The sequence below is a fragment of the Heloderma suspectum genome, chromosome 2, assembly GCF_057233095.1.
Source record: "Heloderma suspectum isolate Gila_16-S chromosome 2, 16-S_ref, whole genome shotgun sequence".
In the NCBI taxonomy this organism is placed as follows: Eukaryota; Metazoa; Chordata; class Lepidosauria; order Squamata; family Helodermatidae; genus Heloderma; species Heloderma suspectum.
The window spans coordinates 258,569,493-258,591,302 of record NC_139459.1 but is presented as its reverse complement, the minus strand read 5'-3'; the positions used below and the strand labels follow the sequence as shown (position 1 = coordinate 258,591,302).

At 42.9% G+C, this 21,810-nt stretch overlaps 1 protein-coding gene across 2 annotated transcripts in view; it reads left to right on the top strand.

The window, feature by feature from the left end:
* Nucleotides 1–21,553, top strand: part of VDAC1 (voltage dependent anion channel 1) — a 30,948-nt gene extending 9,395 nt beyond the window's left edge. For both annotated transcript variants that reach the window (XM_084838901.1, XM_084838902.1), the window contains exons 2-9: nucleotides 1,192–1,261; nucleotides 3,996–4,045; nucleotides 8,820–8,972; nucleotides 9,070–9,122; nucleotides 13,144–13,371; nucleotides 13,713–13,863; nucleotides 17,147–17,204; nucleotides 19,147–21,553. In XM_084838901.1, the coding sequence (XP_084695027.1) occupies nucleotides 1,192–1,261; nucleotides 3,996–4,045; nucleotides 8,820–8,972; nucleotides 9,070–9,122; nucleotides 13,144–13,371; nucleotides 13,713–13,863; nucleotides 17,147–17,204; nucleotides 19,147–19,238 (855 nt within the window). In that variant the 3' untranslated portion in view covers nucleotides 19,239–21,553. The remainder of the gene's footprint in view (nucleotides 1–1,191; nucleotides 1,262–3,995; nucleotides 4,046–8,819; nucleotides 8,973–9,069; nucleotides 9,123–13,143; nucleotides 13,372–13,712; nucleotides 13,864–17,146; nucleotides 17,205–19,146) is intronic.
* The last annotated feature ends 257 nt before the right edge of the window (nucleotides 21,554–21,810 follow it).

Genomic DNA, 21,810 nt, shown 5'->3' with positions numbered 1-21,810 from the left:
GATGAGAAGCGGAATCTGCTATGGTGTAATGGGTTTTGTCCTTCCTGGCTATTTCACCTCAGCTTTGAAACTCACTCTCAAAGCAAGCTCACTACAGCCTGACATATCAGACATTTAGGAGAAGGGCAGCAACCTTTAAAACGTTATGTCACTCTGCTCTTTTATAAGTTTGTTAACTGCATGTGTCCTGAAAGCTAAGCATGGGGTAATGTGGATCCTATTGTTATGGAATTATTGTTTTTACACTGACTGTTATGTGTTGACACTTAACAAGGTGTTGGATCCGGCCACAGTATTACACAGTCTTGATGGCTTTATTTTTTGTGTGCTTAGTTTTTCTGATGGATGCTTTAGGCTTCCAGACTACTTATTAATTATTTGTTATTAAAATATTTTAAAATTGCCACTCATCTTTGTGGATATACTAGCTGGAAAAAGTAGGATTAAAATGCTTAAATAAATGATACAGCATCCTTCCCTTTTGGAAGGAGAAAATGTAAAGTGTGTGCTCTATATGGGGAGAACAGTTACATTAGCTAGGGCAGATATTAGGTGGCATTTACTGAAGTGGTATTCTAGGACATGTGTGCCCAGCAGCTCAGTTCTTGTGATCTGTTGATATGGAGGAGGTGTTTGTGTTAATGATCAAGTTGTAAATCAAAGCCACAGAATATTTAATCTTGTCTTAATTTTCTTTAACATATTTTCAGGTGATGACTATTGATCCAACATTACAAATAATGGTCACAAATCTAGTGCGGAGTTAAGTGTTTATTGATTTCAGTGGACTTAATTCTGCAGTTTGTTATTCATAGAGCCATTGTGGTGTAATCGTTAGAGTGTTGGACTGGGACTTGGGAGATCTGGGTTCTAGTCCCCACTCGGCCATGAAGCTCACTAGATGACTTTGAGCCAGTCATTGAACCTACCTCACAGGGTTGTTGTGAGGATAGAATGGAGAGGAGGAGGATCATGTAAGCTGCCTTGGCTCTTTGCAAGAGGGAAAAAGGTGGAATATAAATGTAATAAACAATAAAATAAAATAGTGACCAAAGGGAAGGAATGCCAGTGCCCTAACATTAAAAAGTTGCTGTAGATGACTTTGTTGTTAAGTGACTTTTGGAGCAATAAAAGAGTAGCTGTGTTTGGATTATTGGCAAAAAAGTCATTCTAGTGTCCTTCTTTTGGCAGAAAATGGTGGTTCCCCCTGCTTATGCTGACCTAGGAAAATCTGCTCGAGACATCTTCACCAAAGGATATGGTAAATACTGCCAAGGGGAAATGGATGTCTTTCATTGGTTACCTGGGTTGTTGATTTCTAGGATTTACACAAATGTAGTTGCAGTCCTGGGGTGGGTGTGGGTTACAGCATACAGTCAATAAGCATAGATCAAACTGTGCCCCCTGAATAGGCCTTCCACAGTCCGTATGCACATGCTGCTGGGGGCAACATTTTAACTCAGGCTGTAGTCCTTTGGGAGTAAGGCTCATAGACAGTATCCAACGCAACACTACCGCTAACATAAATTACATTGCACTAGCACAAACAACCTCTAGTGCAATGTCAAATATTTGCATAGCCTATCGCATGAAAAAACAGGGACGCAAATGGCGTCCACTACGTAGTGGACGCCATTTGTGTCTGGAGTTAGCCCAGCGAAGCGATACGGCATGGAATGGCAATGGCGGCTGGCTGTATCGGCAGTGATGCGGACCCGGTGGCCAGCTCCGCAGGATCCCCGTGGAGCTGGCCCGGTTGGATTCCGGGTGGGAGGGACGGATTGCTTCCCCCCCTGCGGACCCGCTCCAGACCGGAAAAGTAGGGGATCCGTACACGCCTAGTATTACCTAGTGGTTGGAGAGGATGGAACCCTCAGCGCAAAGTCACTTTTCATGTGGTAGAAAATCTTCTTCCTCTGGTGGTAGATTGTGCCCTAAAGGGTCAAATCCAGCATTTTCCAGAGCAGAGCAGAGTTACAGCCGGCCTTTGTGTTTTAGAAATAGAATTCAGCCATAGCGTCTCTATCCCAAAATGCATTACTAGGGGTGAACTGATACCTGCAACATGTACCACTGACTATTATGTATTTATTTATTAATTACATTTCTGTATTGGCCAATAGCCAAAGCTGTCTGGGTGGCTCACAAAAATTGTGACTAATTGATTCAGACTGCAGATCTCCATTTTGAGACTTGGTGTATCTAAACTGCAGAACTCATGTCCATAACCACAGGCCAGATTTTTGGTCTTTTCTGCTTCCGCCCAGCCCCTGCTTTTTGTACCACCTAGCTCTGGAGAACTCAAAAATTTGCACATTTTTGTGGAATTTGGTTGGTCCTAATAAAACTATTGCCCAGCTGTGGATCTTGTTGGGTTTTTTTTTCCTCTCATGGACCAGTATGGCTCTCTTTAATTTTTGGAAAAGAAAACTGTGTGTGTATATATTATAAAATATGCTGGATTATAGACTTTTGCTGCAATCATTTTTGTTGGTTTTGGGTTCCATTGTTATTGATGGTTAACCTGTAACTTAGGTTGTAGTCCTGTGCATGTTTAGACTGGCTGGGGAACGCTGGGAGTTGTAAGACTTTTTTCTCATCTAAACATGCATAGGATTGCACCCTTAGTCTTGCTATTGATTGCTGGAGCTACTTGTAAGTAGCTCATTACAGATTAAAAGTGGAATCCTAGACATGTCTACTCAAAAGAGAGTTCCTCAGATTTCAGTGGGGCTTACTCCCAAGTAAGTGGTTATAGGATTGCTGTCAACTAATTGCAGTTGGGTAAGGTTGCCTTATTGTAGTAATCTAACAACCTCTTTATTCTAAAAGAGCAGGGCTGTAGAACCTCAGGCCTGGAGGACAAATCTGGCCTGCCTAAGGTCCCAGTCCAGTCACACCCCATTCCCCTTTCCCCCAATTGTTTAATCACTTTCCAACTTTTGTGCAGCCCCCCCCCCCATTCTAAAAGGTTGAAAGGCCTCTCCTAAGGCTTAGTTGCAGTAGGAGCTTCAAGCCACAATATGCTGGCACATTTGACCCTGCCACCTTTCCCTTTGGTACCGCCCGCCACTGGAGTGCAGTCCCAGAGAGCATCTTTGAAGTGGACATTGACCCTTGGGCTGAAAGGGGTTCAACAGAGTATAGTAAAAAGTGCCCAACTCTCCCCCCATCCACTTCGTGCCAGCAGCTAGTCCCAGTGCCGCTCTTGGTGTGAGCCTGACTAGGTAAGAAGGACAGTGCTTCCCCCCATCCCCGCTGTTCAGAGTCCTACCTGCCAACCTGTCTTTCACCGCTCACAAAGAAGGGCGCTTGTCGTTCTTAAAAGCTCAGTCCTTGCAGCAGTGAAACCCAGCCCTGGTTTGTATTTGTGTGTTCGGCGATGTGGGCTTTGTTTTGACAACCCCTCCCATTCAGCACTTGGTAGCAGCACCTCCCTGCTTGTGCAGCGGGAGGCGGGGACGATTGGCGCCTGCTGTTGAACTTCAGGAAGGACTCTGCAGGCTCCTTGCTGTCCACGGTCTGGAGTAGCCTCCGCCAATCGGGGGCCTTCCAGATGTGGTGGATCACAACTCCCGGGACCATATTGGTTGGGGATGATGGGAACTGTAATCCACCACATCTGGAGGGGGCAACCAGGTTGGGAAAGTCTGATCTGGAGTTTGAAACTACTACACTACACTGCAAGTAATCCTATTTGTTTCAATATAGGTGTGAATACTGGATATCTCAGTTTACTTTTTGCAGGTAATGCTACAAAGCACATCTGTTCCCAAGTCTATGCTGGTAGTCCTGTAGCAACATAGTCTCCTGTGTAAACAGAGGGAGATAACTTTTCTTGCAGAGGGAAAAAGAAGCAACATAAAGGGGTGTAGCATCTTCAATATTCCTCTTCTTGCACAGAAAATGCATGTTTTAGAAAAGATAAATCGGAAACACCTCCCCCCCGCCCCCCTGGATGGGTACTAACACAGATGTGCCTTTTATTTTCTTAGGATTTGGCTTAGTAAAGTTGGATTTGAAAACAAAATCTGAAAATGGACTGGTGAGTAGAGAGAGAAAAAGGAACCATTTTGTTACAATATTGCTTATATTGACACTTCTAAAAATGAAGTCTGAATCGCATCTCTGTCATCTTACCATTTTAAATGGGTATGTAGAACCTTGTATGAATATCACAGAATCATAGAATAGTAGGGTTGGAAGGGGCCTACAAGTCAATCGAGTCCAACCCTCTGCTCAATGCAGGAATCCAAGTCAGAGCTTTCCTGTCCAGCCTCATCTTGAATGCCTCCAGTATGGGAGAGTACAGTTCCTCCCTAGGTAATTGGTTCCATTGTCGTATTGCTCTAACAGTCAGGACGTTTTTCCTGATGTTCAGCTGGAATCTGGCTTCCTGTAACTTGAGCCCATTATTCCGTGTCCTGCACTCTGGGATGATCGAGAAGAGATGCTGGCCTTCCTCTCTGTGACAATCTTTCAAGTACTTGAAGAGCGCTATCCTATCTCCCCTCAGTCTTCTCTTCTTCAGGCTAAACATGCCCAGGTCTTTCAGTCTCTCTTCATAGAGCTTTATTTCCATTCCCCAGATCATCTTTGTTGCCCTCCTCTGAACCCTCTCCAGCTTGTCTGCATCCTTCTTAAAGTGCGGTGTCCAGAACTGGACACGGTACTCCAGATGAGGCCTAACCAGTGCTGAGTAGAGGGGAACTAGTACTTCCCGGGATTTGGAAGCTGTGCTTCTATTAATGCAGCCCGAAAGAGCATTTGCCTTTTTTGCAGGCACATCACATTGTTGGCTCATATTCAGCCTGTGATCTACAACAATTCCAATATCCTTCTTGCTTGTAGTGTTGTTGAGCCATGTATTCCCCATCTTGTAACTGTGCATTTGTTTTCTTTTTCCTAGGTGCAGAACTTGGCATTTATCCCTATTAAATGTCATTCTGTTGTTTTCTGCCCAGCGTTGCAGCCTATCAAGATCATTTTGAATTTTGTTTCTGTCTTCCAAAGTATTAGCTGTCCCGCCCAATTTTGTGTCATCTGCAAATTTGATCAGCATTCCCTGAACCTCCTCCTCCAAGTCATTAATACAAATGTTGAAGAGCACTGGGCCCAGGACTGAGCCCTGCGGTACCCCACTTGTTACCTCTCCCCAGTTGGAGAAGGTCCCATTGATAAGCGCTGTTTGAGTCCGATTCTGTAGCCAACTGTGGATCCACCGGATCGTTGTTTCATCTAGCCCACTTTGAGCTAGTTTGCTTATCAGGATATCATGGGGCACTTTGTCAAAAGCTTTGCTGAAGTCGAGGTATATTATGTCCACAGCATTCCCACAGTCCACAAGGGAGGTGACTTGATCAAAAAATGAGATCAGATTAGTCTGGCAGGATTTGTTCTTCACAAATCCATGTTGGCTTTGAGCAATCGCTGCATTGTTTTCAAGGTGCTTACAGACTGATTGCTTTATAATCTGCTCTAGAATTTTCCCAGGGATTGATGTCAGACTGGCTGGTCTGTAGTTCCCAGGTTCCTCTTTTTTACCCTTTCTGAAGATAGGGACAACATTAGTCCTCCTCCAGTCATCTGGCACTTCACCCGTCCTCCATGATTGCTCAAAGATAATAGACAGTGGTTCTGAGAGTTCTTCTGCCAGTTCCTTTATTACTCTAGAGTGCAGTTCATCTGGCCCTGGAGATTTGAACTCATTCAAAGGAATTAGGTTTTCCTTGACCATATGCCTATTGATCTCAAGCTGCAATCCTGTCCCTTCAGCCTGTACTTCGCCTTTGCCAGGGGGCTCATAGACCCTCTTTTGGGAGAAGACTGAGCCAAAGTAGGAATTGAGCACTGCCTTTTCCTTGTCATCTGTTATCATTTTGCCATCCTTATTTAATAGCTGAACCACCATTTCTTTCCTCTGCTTTTTACTATGCATGTAGCTGAAGAAAGCTTTTTTTGTTGCTTTTAGCATCCCTCGCTAACCTCAGCTCGTTCTCAGCTTTAGCCTTCCTGACATCATCCCTGCAATTCTGTGCTACCTGCCTGTACTCTTCCTTTGTTGCTTGGCCTTCCTTCCACATCCTGTATGTGCACTTTTTTGTTTTCAGGTCATCTCTAAGCTTTTTGTAAAGCCACATTGGCTTCTTCTGTTGTCTTCCACCGTTTTTTCTTGTTGGAATTATTTGTGATTGTGCCTTGAGAATTTCCTTTTTTAAAAACTCCCACCCATCTTGGACTCCTTTTCTCATTAGATTCACTTGCCGTGGGACCTTACTGATCATTGTTCTGAGTTTATTAAAATCAGCTTTCCTAAAATCCAGGGCACGCGTTTGGTGGCTACACTCGACTTTTGCTTCCTTTAGAACCAAGAACTCAAGTACAACATGGTCGCTCTCCCCCAGAGTTCCTGTAACTGCTACTTTATCCACTAAGTCATGTTGGTTAGGATCAAGTGAAGGATAGCTGATCCTCTAGTTCCTTCCTCTACTTTCTGTAGGAGGAAGTTATCCGCCACACAAGTCAGGAGTTTCCTGGAGGGGCCATGTTTTGCAGAATTTGTCTCCCAACAAATATTGGGGAAATTGATGTCCCCCATTACTACTACATCATGCTTCCTTGAAACATTGGCTATTTGCTTTTCAAAAGTTTCATCCTCGTCTTCTCTTTGATTGGGTGGCTGTTAGTAGACTCCGACCACCATGTTCCTTTTATTCTTTGCTCCATTTATTTTAACCCACATGCTCTCGATGGGGCTACCAAGCTCCATATCAGCTTATTATAATATCAGCTTATTATAATAACTGGCTTGTTAGTAGGCTTCCAGTGTCTCAAAACATTATTTCTGGGAATGGATAGGGAAAAACAAAGAGTACATTAGGCCCTTCTTCAGGTGATTGTCTCCTCCATCTGTTCCTTTAGGATTTTTTTTTAATCTACTGTCTGCTCTAGCCCATTCCTCCAGCCACCTTGTATCCGGTCCCTTTCCCTTATCTTCCCTACCCTCTGGAATGGCTTTCCAGGCCTTTGTCCTCACAAAGGTGGAGTAATGCAAAAACTCTATTGCTGACAACTTCCCTCAGCTGGCAGAATATATATGAACATTCCAAGATATGACATCAGCTTAGCCAATAGGAGCAAAAGTGCCATTGCCACTAAAACTGCTGCAACTGTCTTAGCATGTTATAATATAGATATAATTACATAGATGATAATACAGATGATAATATAGATGATATAGAATAATCAAACGGGAATAATTTGGGTTTGTTACATATTTTTGTCTCTCATGGGAGCACTTATGTAGCTAATAACTTGTCATTAGTCTATTAGCTGAAAAGTTTGTGGGTTGCAACTGTAGGCTTTATATGTCAAATAGAGATGCAAATGTGCAGGAAATGTTGAAGCCATGGTGGTGAGGACAGCTTTTTACCCCTTAGAAAAAATGTTAATAGGGTAAGTTAAAATCTATGCATACATGTCTTATTAAACTTAAGCTTACGTTGCTGCTCTAATAACCTGAAATGCACCATGTCTAATTTAGTTAGCACTTAAAAATGTAGGGTTGTATCCAAGGTGGCCACTCCACTGATGAAAGCCAGTGGAATGGGGGGGGCAACTTTTAATGATGTCCCCTCACCCCCGCAGCCCACTTGGCACCTCCAAAATCTACTCTAGCAAATCCCCCGACCCATCAGAGCAGATTTTTTTGTGGGGGGGGGGCTGCAGGGACAGGGGAATTGTTGAAAATCCTTACCTCATTTTGTATATTAGCATTAACATGATGTGCTATCCCTCCCTTGAACTGCCTCATCCTTTTTCTTGTAGAACGTTCAAGGGAGGGCTAGCATGTCCCATCCTCCTTCTGAGTCTTTTGTGGCCTCATTTGCAAGGTGCATGAGGGCTGCTGCACTTTCTAGTCCTTCCAAGGGGCTAGAACCTGTTAAAAGGGAAAAATGTGTTAAAAGGCAGCCCTTGGACCACCTCATATAATTTAGGAGGTGGGTGGATTCCGGAGCAAACCCTGTTCCAATCTGCAACCCATTTTGGGATCGGCGGATCAGGTGAGTTCACTCCAGATTGTAGGTCCTCTGAATTTCTCAAGCATCCCTGTTGCTTTCATTTACTAGTTTTTGAATCTTGAATATAGGAGTTTTACTGTCGTGCAACAAGGGGCAGTATCCAATACTGCCCATATGCTAGTGGGGGACCTACCACTAGCGCAATGGGAACCTAGTGGTTCCCTAAGCAATTAGAAAGGAGCAGAAATGGTAGTTTCCCGAACAGCACAGGTCAGTGAAGCTTGCAGAAGGGAACTCTGCTGACCTGTCCCATTCTGGAAACAAGCATTTCTGGGGTTCCTTTAGGAAGTGCTAGTTCCTGCTGTGCTTATGGCGAGTTCAGTGAGCACAACAGAACCAGCTGAGGCACAGCGGGAGTATAGGATACATCCCAATATTATTTTGAAATACTATTTTTGGAAGTATATCATTTGTCATTCTGAAACATTACGAATGTTTTCCCAAACTCCATGATGGGGGAAAAAAATCAGGTATTCCTCCATTTTTTTCTGGGTTTGATGGGTGGTGGTTTTGGTGCATATGGAAGTGGTTACCATTTCTAGGGTGTGTCAGAGTTAACAGAAGAGGCATGTGAGAGTATGGAAGAGGCTTTGAGAGACTACAAAGAGAATTTCCTCTATGTTTGATTGTAAGCTCCTGGGGGGCAGGGACCTGTCTTTCCCGCCCATTGTAATTCTGTAAGGTGCCAGTGTAAATAATGAAATAGTTTTGCCCTGTATATAAATATGTCGCCTGTAGGAATTTACGAGCTCAGGATCAGCAAATACAGAAACAAGCAAAGTTACTGGAAGTTTGGAAACGAAGTACAGGTGGACGGAATATGGTTTGACATTCACAGAGAAGTGGAACACTGACAACACACTAGGCACAGAGATCACTTTAGAAGATCAGGTGAGTGTTAAATTAAATGGCAGTAATTGATCAAATATTTAAGCAGTCTCCTTTCAAACTATAAATGCAACTGTTGATTTTTTTTTCTTCTGTTCAGCTTGCACAAGGACTGAAGCTGACCTTTGACTCCGCATTCTCTCCTAACACTGGGTAAGGAATGTGTACATTGGTACAACAGAATCATCTTTTTTTGTTGTTAGTTGCTGGAATGCTGCTCAGTTCTCACATCCTTTCCAATCTGAAGTACAAGAGCATTTAGTAATTATCATTTGCATCTGATCAAACCGTACCTCCCCCTTTCAGCAAATCTCCCCCTCTCTTTTAAAAGAAATTATTTTATATCAAGGAAAGTTTTTAAGTGTAATGCTGTTTAAAAATACTTAAAATATTTGAGCTTGTTGTCATAGTTGCTACTAATTTTGGCCTAAGATGCACATGCGGCTCTTATAAGGACAAAATAAGAGTATTGATGGTTAGTAGTGCCAGATTTAATTAGTACTGCTTGTCAATTAGCATCCTACTCTAAACAGCTCAGTTGTACCGTTTGGGACCTCTTTGTCTAGTCTAAATCCTTGCAGACTGATTTCTAGTCTAAATCCTTGCTGTCTGTAACACTATATGGAATCGGTGGAATGAAAGGTTGTTGCTGTGATTCCTTTCTGCCTGTTAAGTGGGCCAGGAAGATTAAGCACCTGGGAGATTATATGCAGTTAATATGTGTGTGTTCATTTTATCATCCTTTCTAAACACTCTTGATGTCAGAATACTACAAAGCTTAAAAGTAGCGCACTGCATTTCCAGAAATGAGGGCTGTATTTGTTTTGTATGTTGTCCTTCTCTTTAAGTTGTGCACGTCAGCCTCAAATGACTGGACATCCCCTCTGCGGCCGTCACGTTTGGGTTAGCAGCTGCTTAGAAACTTGGGCTTTCCTAGCAAGATAGGAAAAAGCCCCGGGTGCCTGCTGTTAGCAGTTATAAGATCAAAGATGCAACAGCCAGTGACATGTTTTAGCTTCACATCTACTTTGGCCCTTATTAACAAAGTTGCAGCTTTCAAAACAGCTTAATTACTGACACAGAGCAAGGAGTGCCACAGGCTTATTTATCTTCAAAATAAATTAAAATAAGTTCTCTGTGGGTTGGGTACAGAGCAGTGGCTGAGTGGGTATGGAAAGGAATACTTGCACACTGGTAGTATTCAGTGGGACTCTGGCAGTAGGATTCCTCCTTGCAGTCATTTGTCAGTGCCTTCGCACTGATTCATTAGTGGCATAACCAGTAATGACCGTCATTTCAATCCCACCATTCCCATGGAACAAGGGTTTACAGACTTCGGCCCACCTGCATAGCCAGCCAAATGTGTGGTCATCACTGACTATGTTCCTCCCTTGACTTGGTGCTTCTAGGTGCCTCTGACACCCTGCATGAGGTCAAAGAAAGTCACCACCCATCTCAAGTGGCAGTAGAAGCAGGCGAGGTGGCTTGTTCCAGAGCTGTGGAGAGTGGCCCACTATGGCCTGCTGCAGAGCTGCACAGAGGAGAGTGGTTTCCTGTCTCTGGAACCACTGTAGCGTTTTCCAGTATGCCCATCTGGTTCAGTGGAGAAGGACATGCTGGCGTGGTTGCTGGGCCACTTGTGATACACCCTCTTTTTGTTCCTAGAGCCCTCACTGGAGTTTGAGGGTTGGAGGAGAGCGTGCGTGGCATGCCTGGGAGCTGGAAAGGGAGCAGGGGAATGGCCAAGGAGGCTTTTCCTGTGGGAGGGTGGGTGGCAGCTTTCCTTGTTTGCTGACAGGAGTGTCCATGGCCCATTTCCCCTCCACCACTGCCACACAAGAATCCTGTAGGGGAGTGAGTGTAGCTTGGGGGTACATCACATGCCTCCAATCTCTGGCATCTCCAGTTAGGAGAACAGGTCTCAGGTCAAGGGAAAACCTCTGCCTGACACCCTGGAAAGACCCCGCCAGTCAGAGTAGAGCTAGATGGACAAATAGTCTGGCCTGATAGAAGGCAGCTTCCTACCTTGGCTCTTTTGAAAAGCTGTGTTCGGGAGCCACAGCTGTTTAGCTGGGCCAGATAAAGATAACCTCTTGCTTAATCACAGGGAAACTGGAAGCAAGCCAGGCACCCTTGAATTAATTATGTGGTTAAGTGACACTGTTCATTCCAAGGAAGATGAGAAAGTGTTGCTTGATAAGGACCGGTGGGGCATCATCTGAGTTAATGATAGCACTTGTAGGTGATGAACCTTGAATTGTGATCTCTTGAAACTGCTCTGAGGCTTGCCTCTTCCCCACACTCCAAACGGCAGTACCAGTAAGTGAGATGGGGATATGTCTGCCTTGTTTGGTGTAGGCTACTGCAGGGTTCACCTGCATGGGTTGAAGGTGACATTGAAGGACCAGCTATTACACCAAGGCGTGCTGGTCTTGTATTCTTTGTTCTGTTCTCTGTGGCTTCACATTTGGCTTCACTGTAAAGATCCAGATACTAATTTTTGAAATAGGCTTGAAGGAATGACGAAGAAACAATGTTATTGTTGGACTGATCACAGATGGAAAATGCAGGCCCTATCTATCTAATTTGGATTGTACGTCAGCTGGGGAGGAACCATGTAGCTGTCAGTGATGAAAATGTGTTATTGTCTTGCTACTGCTTGCAGTAATCTTTGTGTTTGTGCAGTTGCTGTTTTCCATTTTCTGTTGAGAGCCTGGCAGTTTGTTTTTGATCAGGATTTACCCAGCTCTAACCTTCTGGACTGAACATGGACTCAGACGCAAGCTGCAGTAGTAGTCCGCACATTTCCAAGCTTGCAGTGGGATTTGCAGACCAAAAAAGATGCATTTGACAGCATATATACCTTTGAAAAATGCACACAAATACATTTGAATCAATGGGAGAAGAATGTGTACATTTCAAAGATATGCACAGTTGATATGCACATTTGGATAAATGCATAAAAAATGCACACAGATTTTCATGCCCCCCCCCAAAAAGAGCTAGTAATCTAATATGGACTTGATACAGACCTGATACGAGCTTCGAGATGGAATTTGGAGAACCTCAGCAAGCTTGTGTTTTGCTGATTTGCACATTCCTACTGGCAGAACAGTGGCATGGTTTAATATCTTGGCTTGTTCTGAAGCTGCTAACCATAAGAGAGCTTGGGCTATTGGGCGGTATAAAAACATAATTAATTAATAAAATAAATGAATAAATAAATAATTCCCCAGTTCGGATAAAATGGGATACTGTAGTTAAGACTTCTTGCTTGTTTGCTTGCTTGTATTTGCCTGGCCAAAGGGCTTTTTCACATCTTGGCTTATTAAGCCAAGATATGATCATCCAAACACATCCTTGTGAAAGTGTAGATACTATAAAAATATGCTGGGATAGTTGAGCTGGTGTGTTTGTGACATTTGTGGGTCGTATCCAATGGTGGCATTCTGCTAGTGCTAATGATGTTGCACTAGGAGAAACCAACAGTGGTGCAATGGGAAGAGTGAGTGGGCAGCCACTCTGGAGAGCAAATACCTGACTCTGAGGGGTTCTCAGAGTGAAGCATCCACCTACATGGCAGTCCAGAGAACCGTGCTGCCCACTCCGCTGCTGCTGCTGCTGCTGCAAGCACCCCGCACAGCTCCAGAGATCTCACCTGGCCCAAATGTCTGGCTCTGAGGGGTCTTTCCTCAGAGTGAGGCATTCTGGGTGAGGTGGCCTTGGAGATTGTACTGCCTCAGCACAGGTGGTCTCCAAGGCCACCTCCATACCAATGCCTCACTCTGAGGAAGAACCTTCTCAGAGCGAGGCACTGAGCGGGACACAGGTGGCAACAGCAACATGCCAGCACTGGATATTCCCCATAGTGAGCAAGTCAGCCAAGTGCACCTTGACTGTACCATGTTGATGGCATTTGGTAAGTGTGGACTACCATATGTTTTTAATGGGCTAACCTGTTTTGTGGCAGAAGTGCTGTGCTCTTGAGAGGTAAGTAGACAGGTGCAGCTTTTCCCCATCACTGCCTGTACAGGTTGGAGAAACTGCACCTTTTTGCCTACCTTCCATAGATTAAAGGTAGAGAGCCCCTGGTGCATAGGTGTAAAAACAAAAGCATTTTTTAAAAGAATGGATAATATAAAAAGAGTAATGTAAAGCACTGTTCTCCTTTCAGAAAGAAGAATGCTAAAGTTAAATCTGGATACAAGCGGGAACATATCAACTTGGGCTGCGACATGGATTTTGATATTGCAGGTCCTTCAATACGTGGTGCCTTTGTCTTTGGCTATGAAGGTTGGCTGGCTGGCTACCAAATGACTTTTGAGACAGCTAAGTCCAGAATAACTCAGAGCAACTTTGCTGTTGGTTATAAGACTGATGAGTTCCAGCTTCACACCAATGTGTAAGTATTGGCAGCACCGTGTGGGAAAAATATTGTAACAAAGGAGAAAAAGCTATCAGGGCATTTGGTGTAGAGATACGATGCCTGTTTCGGCCACTAGTAGCTTTTTTGATAGCACAAGCGCTTGTATACTTGAATATTAAAGTAGGGAAGAATGCTAAATATTTTTAAATATCCCACAATTTTTTTTACAAATGGCATGTTGGCACAAGCAGACAGTTGTGCTGCTTGCTACCAGTGATGTCATATAGGCACAATCCCATATAAATAGCTATGGCACATCATGACAAATCTTTCCCTAATAAGGTTTTCATAAAACATAAATGTTGTTCTCCTTACAGGAATGATGGGACAGAATTTGGAGGTTCAATTTATCAGAAGGTGAATGATAAATTGGAAACTGCTGTCAATCTTGCTTGGACAGCTGGAAATAGCAACACTCGCTTTGGAATAGCAGCCAAATATCAAATTGACCCAGATGCATCCTTCTCGGTGAGTAACATGTGGAGACTCATTTTGTTTGAGATTGATTCCATGACTGAAATTGGTTATTAACTCTTCTTAAACTCCAAGGCCATTTGGAGCCTTAAACAGATGATTTTACATTTCAATAAAATATTTAGTCCTCACTGCTTCCTCTTGCTTCACAGAATTGTGTCTTTATCAGATGACCAGGTGTAAGCAAGGAAAGAAGCACTGAGAGAAAAAAAGGGAAACTTGTGTCACAATATCCCTTGATTTATACTGATTCTTAGAATGCTGCCTTTTTCTTTTCCACTTGCTTTCCACTCAGAGTCAGCTTTCTACATCGATTTCCCCTATTTCCAATTATGTATGTTTGGTCTATATAATGGTTTTCTTTTGTCTCACTGAAGTGTGTATGTTGGATAAGGGAAAACTACAGTCCTGTATATTTAGCACATTGCCTAGTTGCCTATGGTGAATAACTGTCACCTCGAGGAAGGGTGGATTGATTTAAATCAAGGTGATTTGCATCATTGCTTTAAATCAACAAGAGAAAACCCTGATTTAAATCATTGATTTAAATCAAGTTGCCACTGATAGTCCTTTACATATTTCTTAAACAATAGTGCAAATTTGATCACTAAAACATGTTAATTTGCACCTCAGTACAACATTTTACAACATTGAGGGTATACCCTGGGTAGTTTTTTTTTAGGTAACTTCATTTCTATGAATTTAAGAAATAGTACATAATACTCATTACCTGTGGCAAGCTACAGATGCAGCAGCAGTGCATGAGGGATGGGAAGAACTAAATAACACACACACAGTTGCACTTTTCCCTTCCAATCTACTCCACTGTCCCTTTCTACTCTGTATCCAACTGTCCCTTCCTATATTGTCTCTCTGCCTTAACTAACTCCTTTGGCTTGCTTGGCCCAGTTCTACCACCACATAAGCACAGAACAGGATCAGTCTTAGCCAGCCTGTGTCTTTGCACATGTGACTTTGGTCAGAGAAACAGAAATGGAAAGCCCAGAACTTCCATGAAGCAAGAGCTGGTCATTAGGCTGGACAGAGGCATTTTCATGAGATGAAAAACTGAGACGAATGCCCATGTTTAATGGGCGGGTAGCTTTATTTTTATGAGATTAAGGGAGCAATCCTGTGGCTGCTAGTCAGTGGCTAGACCGCCATAGGATATGTTGGTTCCCTGAGAACCCTCGCAGGCAGCGCAGAACAGCCCTGCGCTCAAGAGGAGTGCGGAGTAGCCAAAACGGGGTGTTCTGGGGCGGGGAAGGTGGAAGTGCCGGTACGACACATCCTATGTGTCGTCCGGCAACGTCCCCCCCCCTCCGACTTCCTGTGGCTAGACAGCCAAAATCAGCTGTCTAGCTGCAAATGCAGGGCAGGAGAAGTGCGGAGGGAACGATCCCCTCCGTGCTTCATCTGCCCTGCATTGGCTAGGTGGTTGCCTCCGAATTCGGAGGCGGCCACCTATCTCCATAGGATTGCGCCCTAAGGCTACTATCCTCTGCATGCTTAGATAGAGAAAAGTCCTACAACTCCCAGCATTCCTCAGCCAGCCATGAATTTAAATTTTAAATTGGATTAAAAATTAAAAAATACAATGTAAAATTTTAAAATCTTTTTTTTTTTTTTTAAACAAACCATCATGGATTTTTTTGTCCACCCTGCTTCCAGATTATCATGAGCACCCTCACTGCTGCTGGGTAGAGATGTGCGTGCAACTGCCATAGCATAACTCCCCTATGTTAATATGAAAACTGCATATGCAATTTTCTCAACTGTTTTAACCTGGGGAAAAATTAGAAGGGAGAATGAGTTTAAGGCTTAACTTCCATAGCACGGACCTGTGTGTGTGGGCTTTTTAAACCGGCAGTGTTGTGAAAGCTACACATATGGCTGGCTTATTCTCCCTTGTATTTGGTGACACCCGGACTCCGAGGCTAGAAGGAAGATGAAGATATCTGTGCATGCAGACTCAATAGCGCTGTTGCTTTAAAACATGGCTCTGTGCTCTGGAGATTGTGCATGTTTTGTTTCCGTTATATCCATGGTTGGACAGGTACCTGACATAGCCTCAACTGGGGGCTGGTGGAAGGGTGAAAACTGCAATCAAATAGGCAAGCAGAGCAAGGGTTGGCTGATCACATCTTCATTTATGATTTACTTGCTTGGATTTGTGCATGACACACCCACTGTAGCTATTCCGGAGAGTGGGAAGTCCTGCTTCTTTAGGGCCAGTCCACATGTTAAGTCTGCTTTTCAGAGGCTGACTGGCAAGTGGATCACTTGTAGGGAGGTTTTGAGAGGATTCTGAACAACATAAAAGCTATGCTGAGGCTTCGCTTCAAATGTAAGGACACGTTTAACCGTGGGGTAAAATTTTCATTTGTCTGTGACTCCACGGGCAGCAAACTAACATCCTAGGCTCACTACTGCTTGTTCCATTTGAACTGCAAGCACAGTATTCCTGTAAACACCTGGGGATAAACACTTAACAGAAGTGGAGAGAGGGAAAAAAGAGATTTGTGAGGGTTTTTCTCACTAGCATGTCCTGCTTTGAGTTGCTGTAAAGCTCCCTCTTATAAGGCAGCGGTGAGGAATATGTGGTCCTCCAAACATTGTTGGACTGCAACTCCCATCAGCCCTAGCTTGCATGGCCAGTGGTGAGGGGTGATGGAAGTTGCAGTCCAAAATCATCTGGAGGGCCACATATTCCTCATTCCTGGTATGTATGTATGTATCAGTGCAGTCTTCTGGCTCCAGTGTCAGTGAGGCGGTGAATCCACTCCAGGTTTCAGGCAGAACCAGTCAGAACTCTAAAGGAGCTATCCAAGATGCACCTTGGATAGCTAATTTAGAGCTCTGACTGAAATTTGGAGCGGATTCACCACTCTACTGACATTGGAGCCAGCAGCTTCCACTTGTGTGTATGTATTTATTTTAAATTTTTCTTGGCTGTCTTTCAGGGCAGAAGTCCTCCCAAGTGGCATAGAACAATAAAACACATAAAACCAATATAATATTAAAAGTGATAACAACACAATAAAACAGTAAGAACACGATGAAAACAGCAGGTGGCAGTCCTGTGAACACATATCCAGAAGTAAACCCATTGAACTCAGACTTAAATTTTCAAAGAACCGTTCAAGGAATCAAGCTATATTTGTTCCACACTCTCCATTTCCTCCCCCTGACCCTATAACTTATCAATTTTGCTAGTGTGCTATGGAACAAGAACTTTGAAGAGTAATGTTTGTGATACGTTCACTTTGTTTTGCAGGCTAAAGTGAATAATTCCAGTCTGATTGGTTTAGGATACACTCAGACTCTGAAGCCCGGTATGTGCAGATAACACTGTATTTGACTGATTTGTCCTTTTCAATACAAACATTCTTTACTGTGACAAATATGTAATTTCATTGCGGGCCACATTGTGATAATTTTTCAGCCTAGTGACCAATTCTTCCAGGCTGAGTTCTCAAATATTGTAACGTATTTTACACAACCCTAATTACAAATAGTGATGCCACAATTCGTAGAATGTGGAGATGTTATTGGATACCACAGCTGTAAGCATGGAAGGTTTTTGTAATATTGTGATAAATGAAAACCAGTCCTTAACTGTACAGGTCCCTTAGAGATGGCAGTACTATATTATGAGGATGATGGCAAGTGAGATAGGCTGGACAAAGAGAAGGCCTTTGTAGAAAGCCCACTACTTCCAACCACTACTGGTTGGAGTTGGCCTACTCTATGAAAATGATTAGCCTTCAGTAATAAGAGAGGCATGGTGAGGTGGCAGATCCTTTTTTTCTTTGAAAAGAGAGAAGTTAATAACATCACTCTGCATCTTTCTCTTCTTGGAAGCATTTAAGAGAGGTAGTGATTTCATTTTTTTCTCTTGACGTCATCATGGATAAAGGAACCATGCTTACTTGGAGGAACATACATTTCTTTAGAGACATAGGTGCTCTTTTTCTCCATTCAGGCATGTAGTCATACAACTTCCACATTAAAGGAGCAATCCCAGCGTCTGGGGGACATAGGATTGTTTGGTTTCTGGAATCCGATGTTGGAACCAGGGCTCTGACCTTGGAGCCCTGAAACCGCGCTCCCCTCCCTGCCATCATGCAGACTACGTCTCTGCATTCATAAATAGAGCCCAGAGATGTGAAAAAGGGGGCGGGGATGGGAGGAGACTGGGGAAACTGTGTTGTGCAGCTTCCTGTGTTTGCCCCAGCCTCCTTCTCCTGCGTGGAAGTGCTGTGGTTGGATGGGCGAAATTCCCCATCTAGCAAAAATGCAGGGTGGCTGGCCACCCTGCATTGGAGACTTGGCAGCCCCCGACTTTGGAGGCTGCCGACGATCTCCATAGAATTGCACGTGAAGAGAATTTTTTTTACAAATCTTACAAATCCTGCAAACAATTGGCCTACAGAATGTTTGAAGAATAAGCAGCTGGGATAAAAAGTTCTGTCCGTGGGAAACTTGTCATGTATGCCATTGAACAGAATCTTTAGGGGATTGTTATATTGGACTTGGCTCAAAATGCACCCAGAATACTAAGATGACTATTTTTTTCTGTGCCCCTGTTTAGTGACCAATGTATTTATTCTGTACTTGAGTTTCAGTGACCTATTGTTGAAGGTCACTGAATGCCACTTCCTCTTGATTCATAATGTTACTTGCTTGAATACCCAAGATAACTATTGCCATTTATCAGTTATGTTAAATCTAAAACAATCAAATCTTTCATGTAAATTCAGTCATGTTAAATCTAAGGTAGCTATGTAAATATTATCAAACCTTATTGCTGTCATTGGCTTCAGTCAAACTTCAGATACTTAAGAGGGTGGGTTGAGAGACAGTTTTGCTAATGTTGATAACTCAGAAATGGTGGGTGGACATTTTATTGACTACTGGCATTTTTAGTAGTCATGTTGAACTTGTTGGAACATCTGTCACAGGACTGGGCAACTCGTGGCCCTCCAGGTGTTTTGGCCTACAACTCCCATCAGCCCTGGCCAGCAGAGCCAGTGGGGAGGACTGATGGGAATTATAGGCCAAAAAATCAGAAGGGCTACAAGTTGCTCACCCCTGCTCTATTATGTATCAGCAAAGTAGCAATTAACCGTACATGTCAGTTTAAATGCGGGGCGGGGGGGAGTTGATGACACCCCCAGATCTTATACAGCTCTCAGAACGTTTCTGGATCAGATTGTGTGAAACATTTCTAGGTACTGAATGCTTATATCTTTCCTCCTACTGTTTGCTATGCAGGTATCAAATTGACATTGTCAGCTTTGTTGGATGGGAAGAACATCAATGCAGGTGGCCACAAACTAGGTCTAGGACTGGAATTTGAAGCATAAAAGAAGGGATTGTACCATCACTAATTCTGAAATACTATACAGCATAGCTACCTTCCGAATTTAGTGTACTTTTCAATGTTTTATGTCTGGGATGCAAGTATTGCCGTGTGTCAGTCATGTTGAACCTGGTGAAAGAAGGCTAAGCTTCAAAGTGTGTGTTTTCCGAGAAGGATGAGAATACCTTCTCCGCTTCCAGACCTTTGGGGAATGTTGCTTGTTGAAGCTCCATACTTAACAACTATCATATGAAGGCTTGATTCTGTCTTTTACCTTTTCCTAAGATAATGGCTACTGTAAAGGAAGACACATTTGAAATTCATGCTTTGAGAACAGCAATCCATCATAGTGCTCAGGAAACGCAATTTCCTGTTCTTGAATGAATCAGGTTTTCATTCTATGAAGGAGTGCTTGAATTTGTCGGATAAGGGGCTGCCTAGGCAGATACATCATACACGTTTAAGTCTTACTTAGTTCTCCCTCCTACACCTACAGCTCTCTTTTTACACCAAAAGCTTGTCCTTGGAGTGCTTTAGAGTGTTCACTTTGTATAACTTTGGCGTGTAGAAAGTTTGATGTGACTCAGCCAGTACTACTTAAAATTCACATCCTGTGTTGTGGTTCCTTTCCCTTGCACTAATTATGGAAAAGCTTGTACAACAGAGCCATAAGCAGGGAAAAGTCTTTGTAATTGTAATCACCTAGTGGCATTGCATTAAACAAAATGGACTTTGTTTTACCACTTTTTTTTTTAGCAGTTTTAATGGGTACATCTTCAGTCTTCCATTCTTTTGTGTGGAACTAGACCCCAAATGCTGTACTGGACACCACTTAAAATGAAAAAACCCCAACTTGAATAAAACATTGAAACTTCATCTCTAATTGTGTCTGTGTTCTTCCATAACATAGTATCCCTATCTAGACTCTTATAAAAATACTATTGTAGCATTTCTCTTGACAATGCATGGGTGTAATTTTCCCTTTTGGCATCTGTTTGAAATGGAACAAATAGATCAATAAATTTAATAAATTTTCCAATATAAAAGAAACAAGTGATACCTACAACAAGATGTCGCAGTGTATTTTCTCCTTCTAACAGGAATGCTAGCTAGCCAGTCCGTCATCAGGACCCTCCGTTCTATCCCCACCATTTTCACGTTTTCTTTTCCAGCTGACACTCAACATTCTGTAGGTATTGAGCATACTTAGTCCTCATTGGGTTGCCGTTTTGTGTTAAAAAAATGTAATTCTGCTGAGCTTGCTAATATCTCCCTCTTCTTTCTTTTTAGCTACATTTTGGCTCCAGTCCTGTTGGCACTCACCACCTGAGTTTGCTATTAAAAAGTTTAGTACAGCATTATGCTTTTTTATTTCATCTGGTGCAAACGTAAGGATATAAATACTGGCTTTTTATTTACTAAATTATAACTACTATGTATCTCATAGGCAAAGCTATGCAGATCCTTCGCTTCACTGCTTGATTTCCCTTTTCACCAGTGCAGAGAGAAATAGGAACACCTACAATATTCCATACAAAAGCTGGTTGTACAATTTATGGTTTGGGAAAAAATGCAGAGCAACATTGTTGTTACTGTTGACTTGAAAAAAAAATACAGTCCCTTTTGTGTACATGGAATTTCCAGAGTAATATAACCAAACAAGAAAGATTGGTCCCTGCCTTGAGGAACTCATGATTTATACCAGGGGCGGGGGGGGGGGAAACCAGTGGCCTTCCAGATGTTCTTGATTACAACTTCCATAATCTCTGAGCATTGGCTATGCTGGCTGGGGCTGATGGAATCCAACAAAATGTAGAGGGCCACAGTTTCCCCACCCCTGATGGGAGACAGAGAGAGGGCAAGAAAGGGAGTCTGAATGAGAACAGAGATGTGTTTGAGACTCTTTGTACTGAGATTTTCTACTGTGGAATTACAAGTCTGCTTTAGAGATCTGCTTGTTTCCCTGCACCACAACTACAGTGGGTAAGCTTTTCATGTAGTGAGCAAATGAACATTCTTTGGACTTCATTTTATATCCTTATCAGCAGATTTATGACCTTGGAAAGGATTGTTGATGTTATGTGCTCAATAACCTGTCAACGGTTGTATTAGAGTGTTCCTGTTCTCTTGGATGTTGTGCATTTGCCAATCTGATAAATATGTCAACTGAGTCCAAGTTGTGATGTTAAAAAGGAAGAACAAGCAGGTTTTCTTAGATCAAGGAAACACTAGTGATGCTTTCAGCATGTAAGATATATATTGTGACATTTATGTACAAATATGTATTCTGTGTTTTTTAAAATAGCCCATGGAGTTTTTAAAAACCTGTGTTTCTTGGTTAACTTCTTTTTAAAACCCATTTTGATGGGGAGGGGAGATACCTCAGTAGAAAGACACATACTTTACATATAGAAGGTCCCAAGTTCAATTAGCAGCATTTCCAGTTAAAAGGATATCGGGTAGTAAGGTTGGGAAAAGACCTCTGCCTAAGACCCTGGAGAGCTAGAGACAATCATAGTAGACAGTATAGGAGATGGACCAATGTTTTGAGTAGGTAGAACACAGCTTTGGGGATT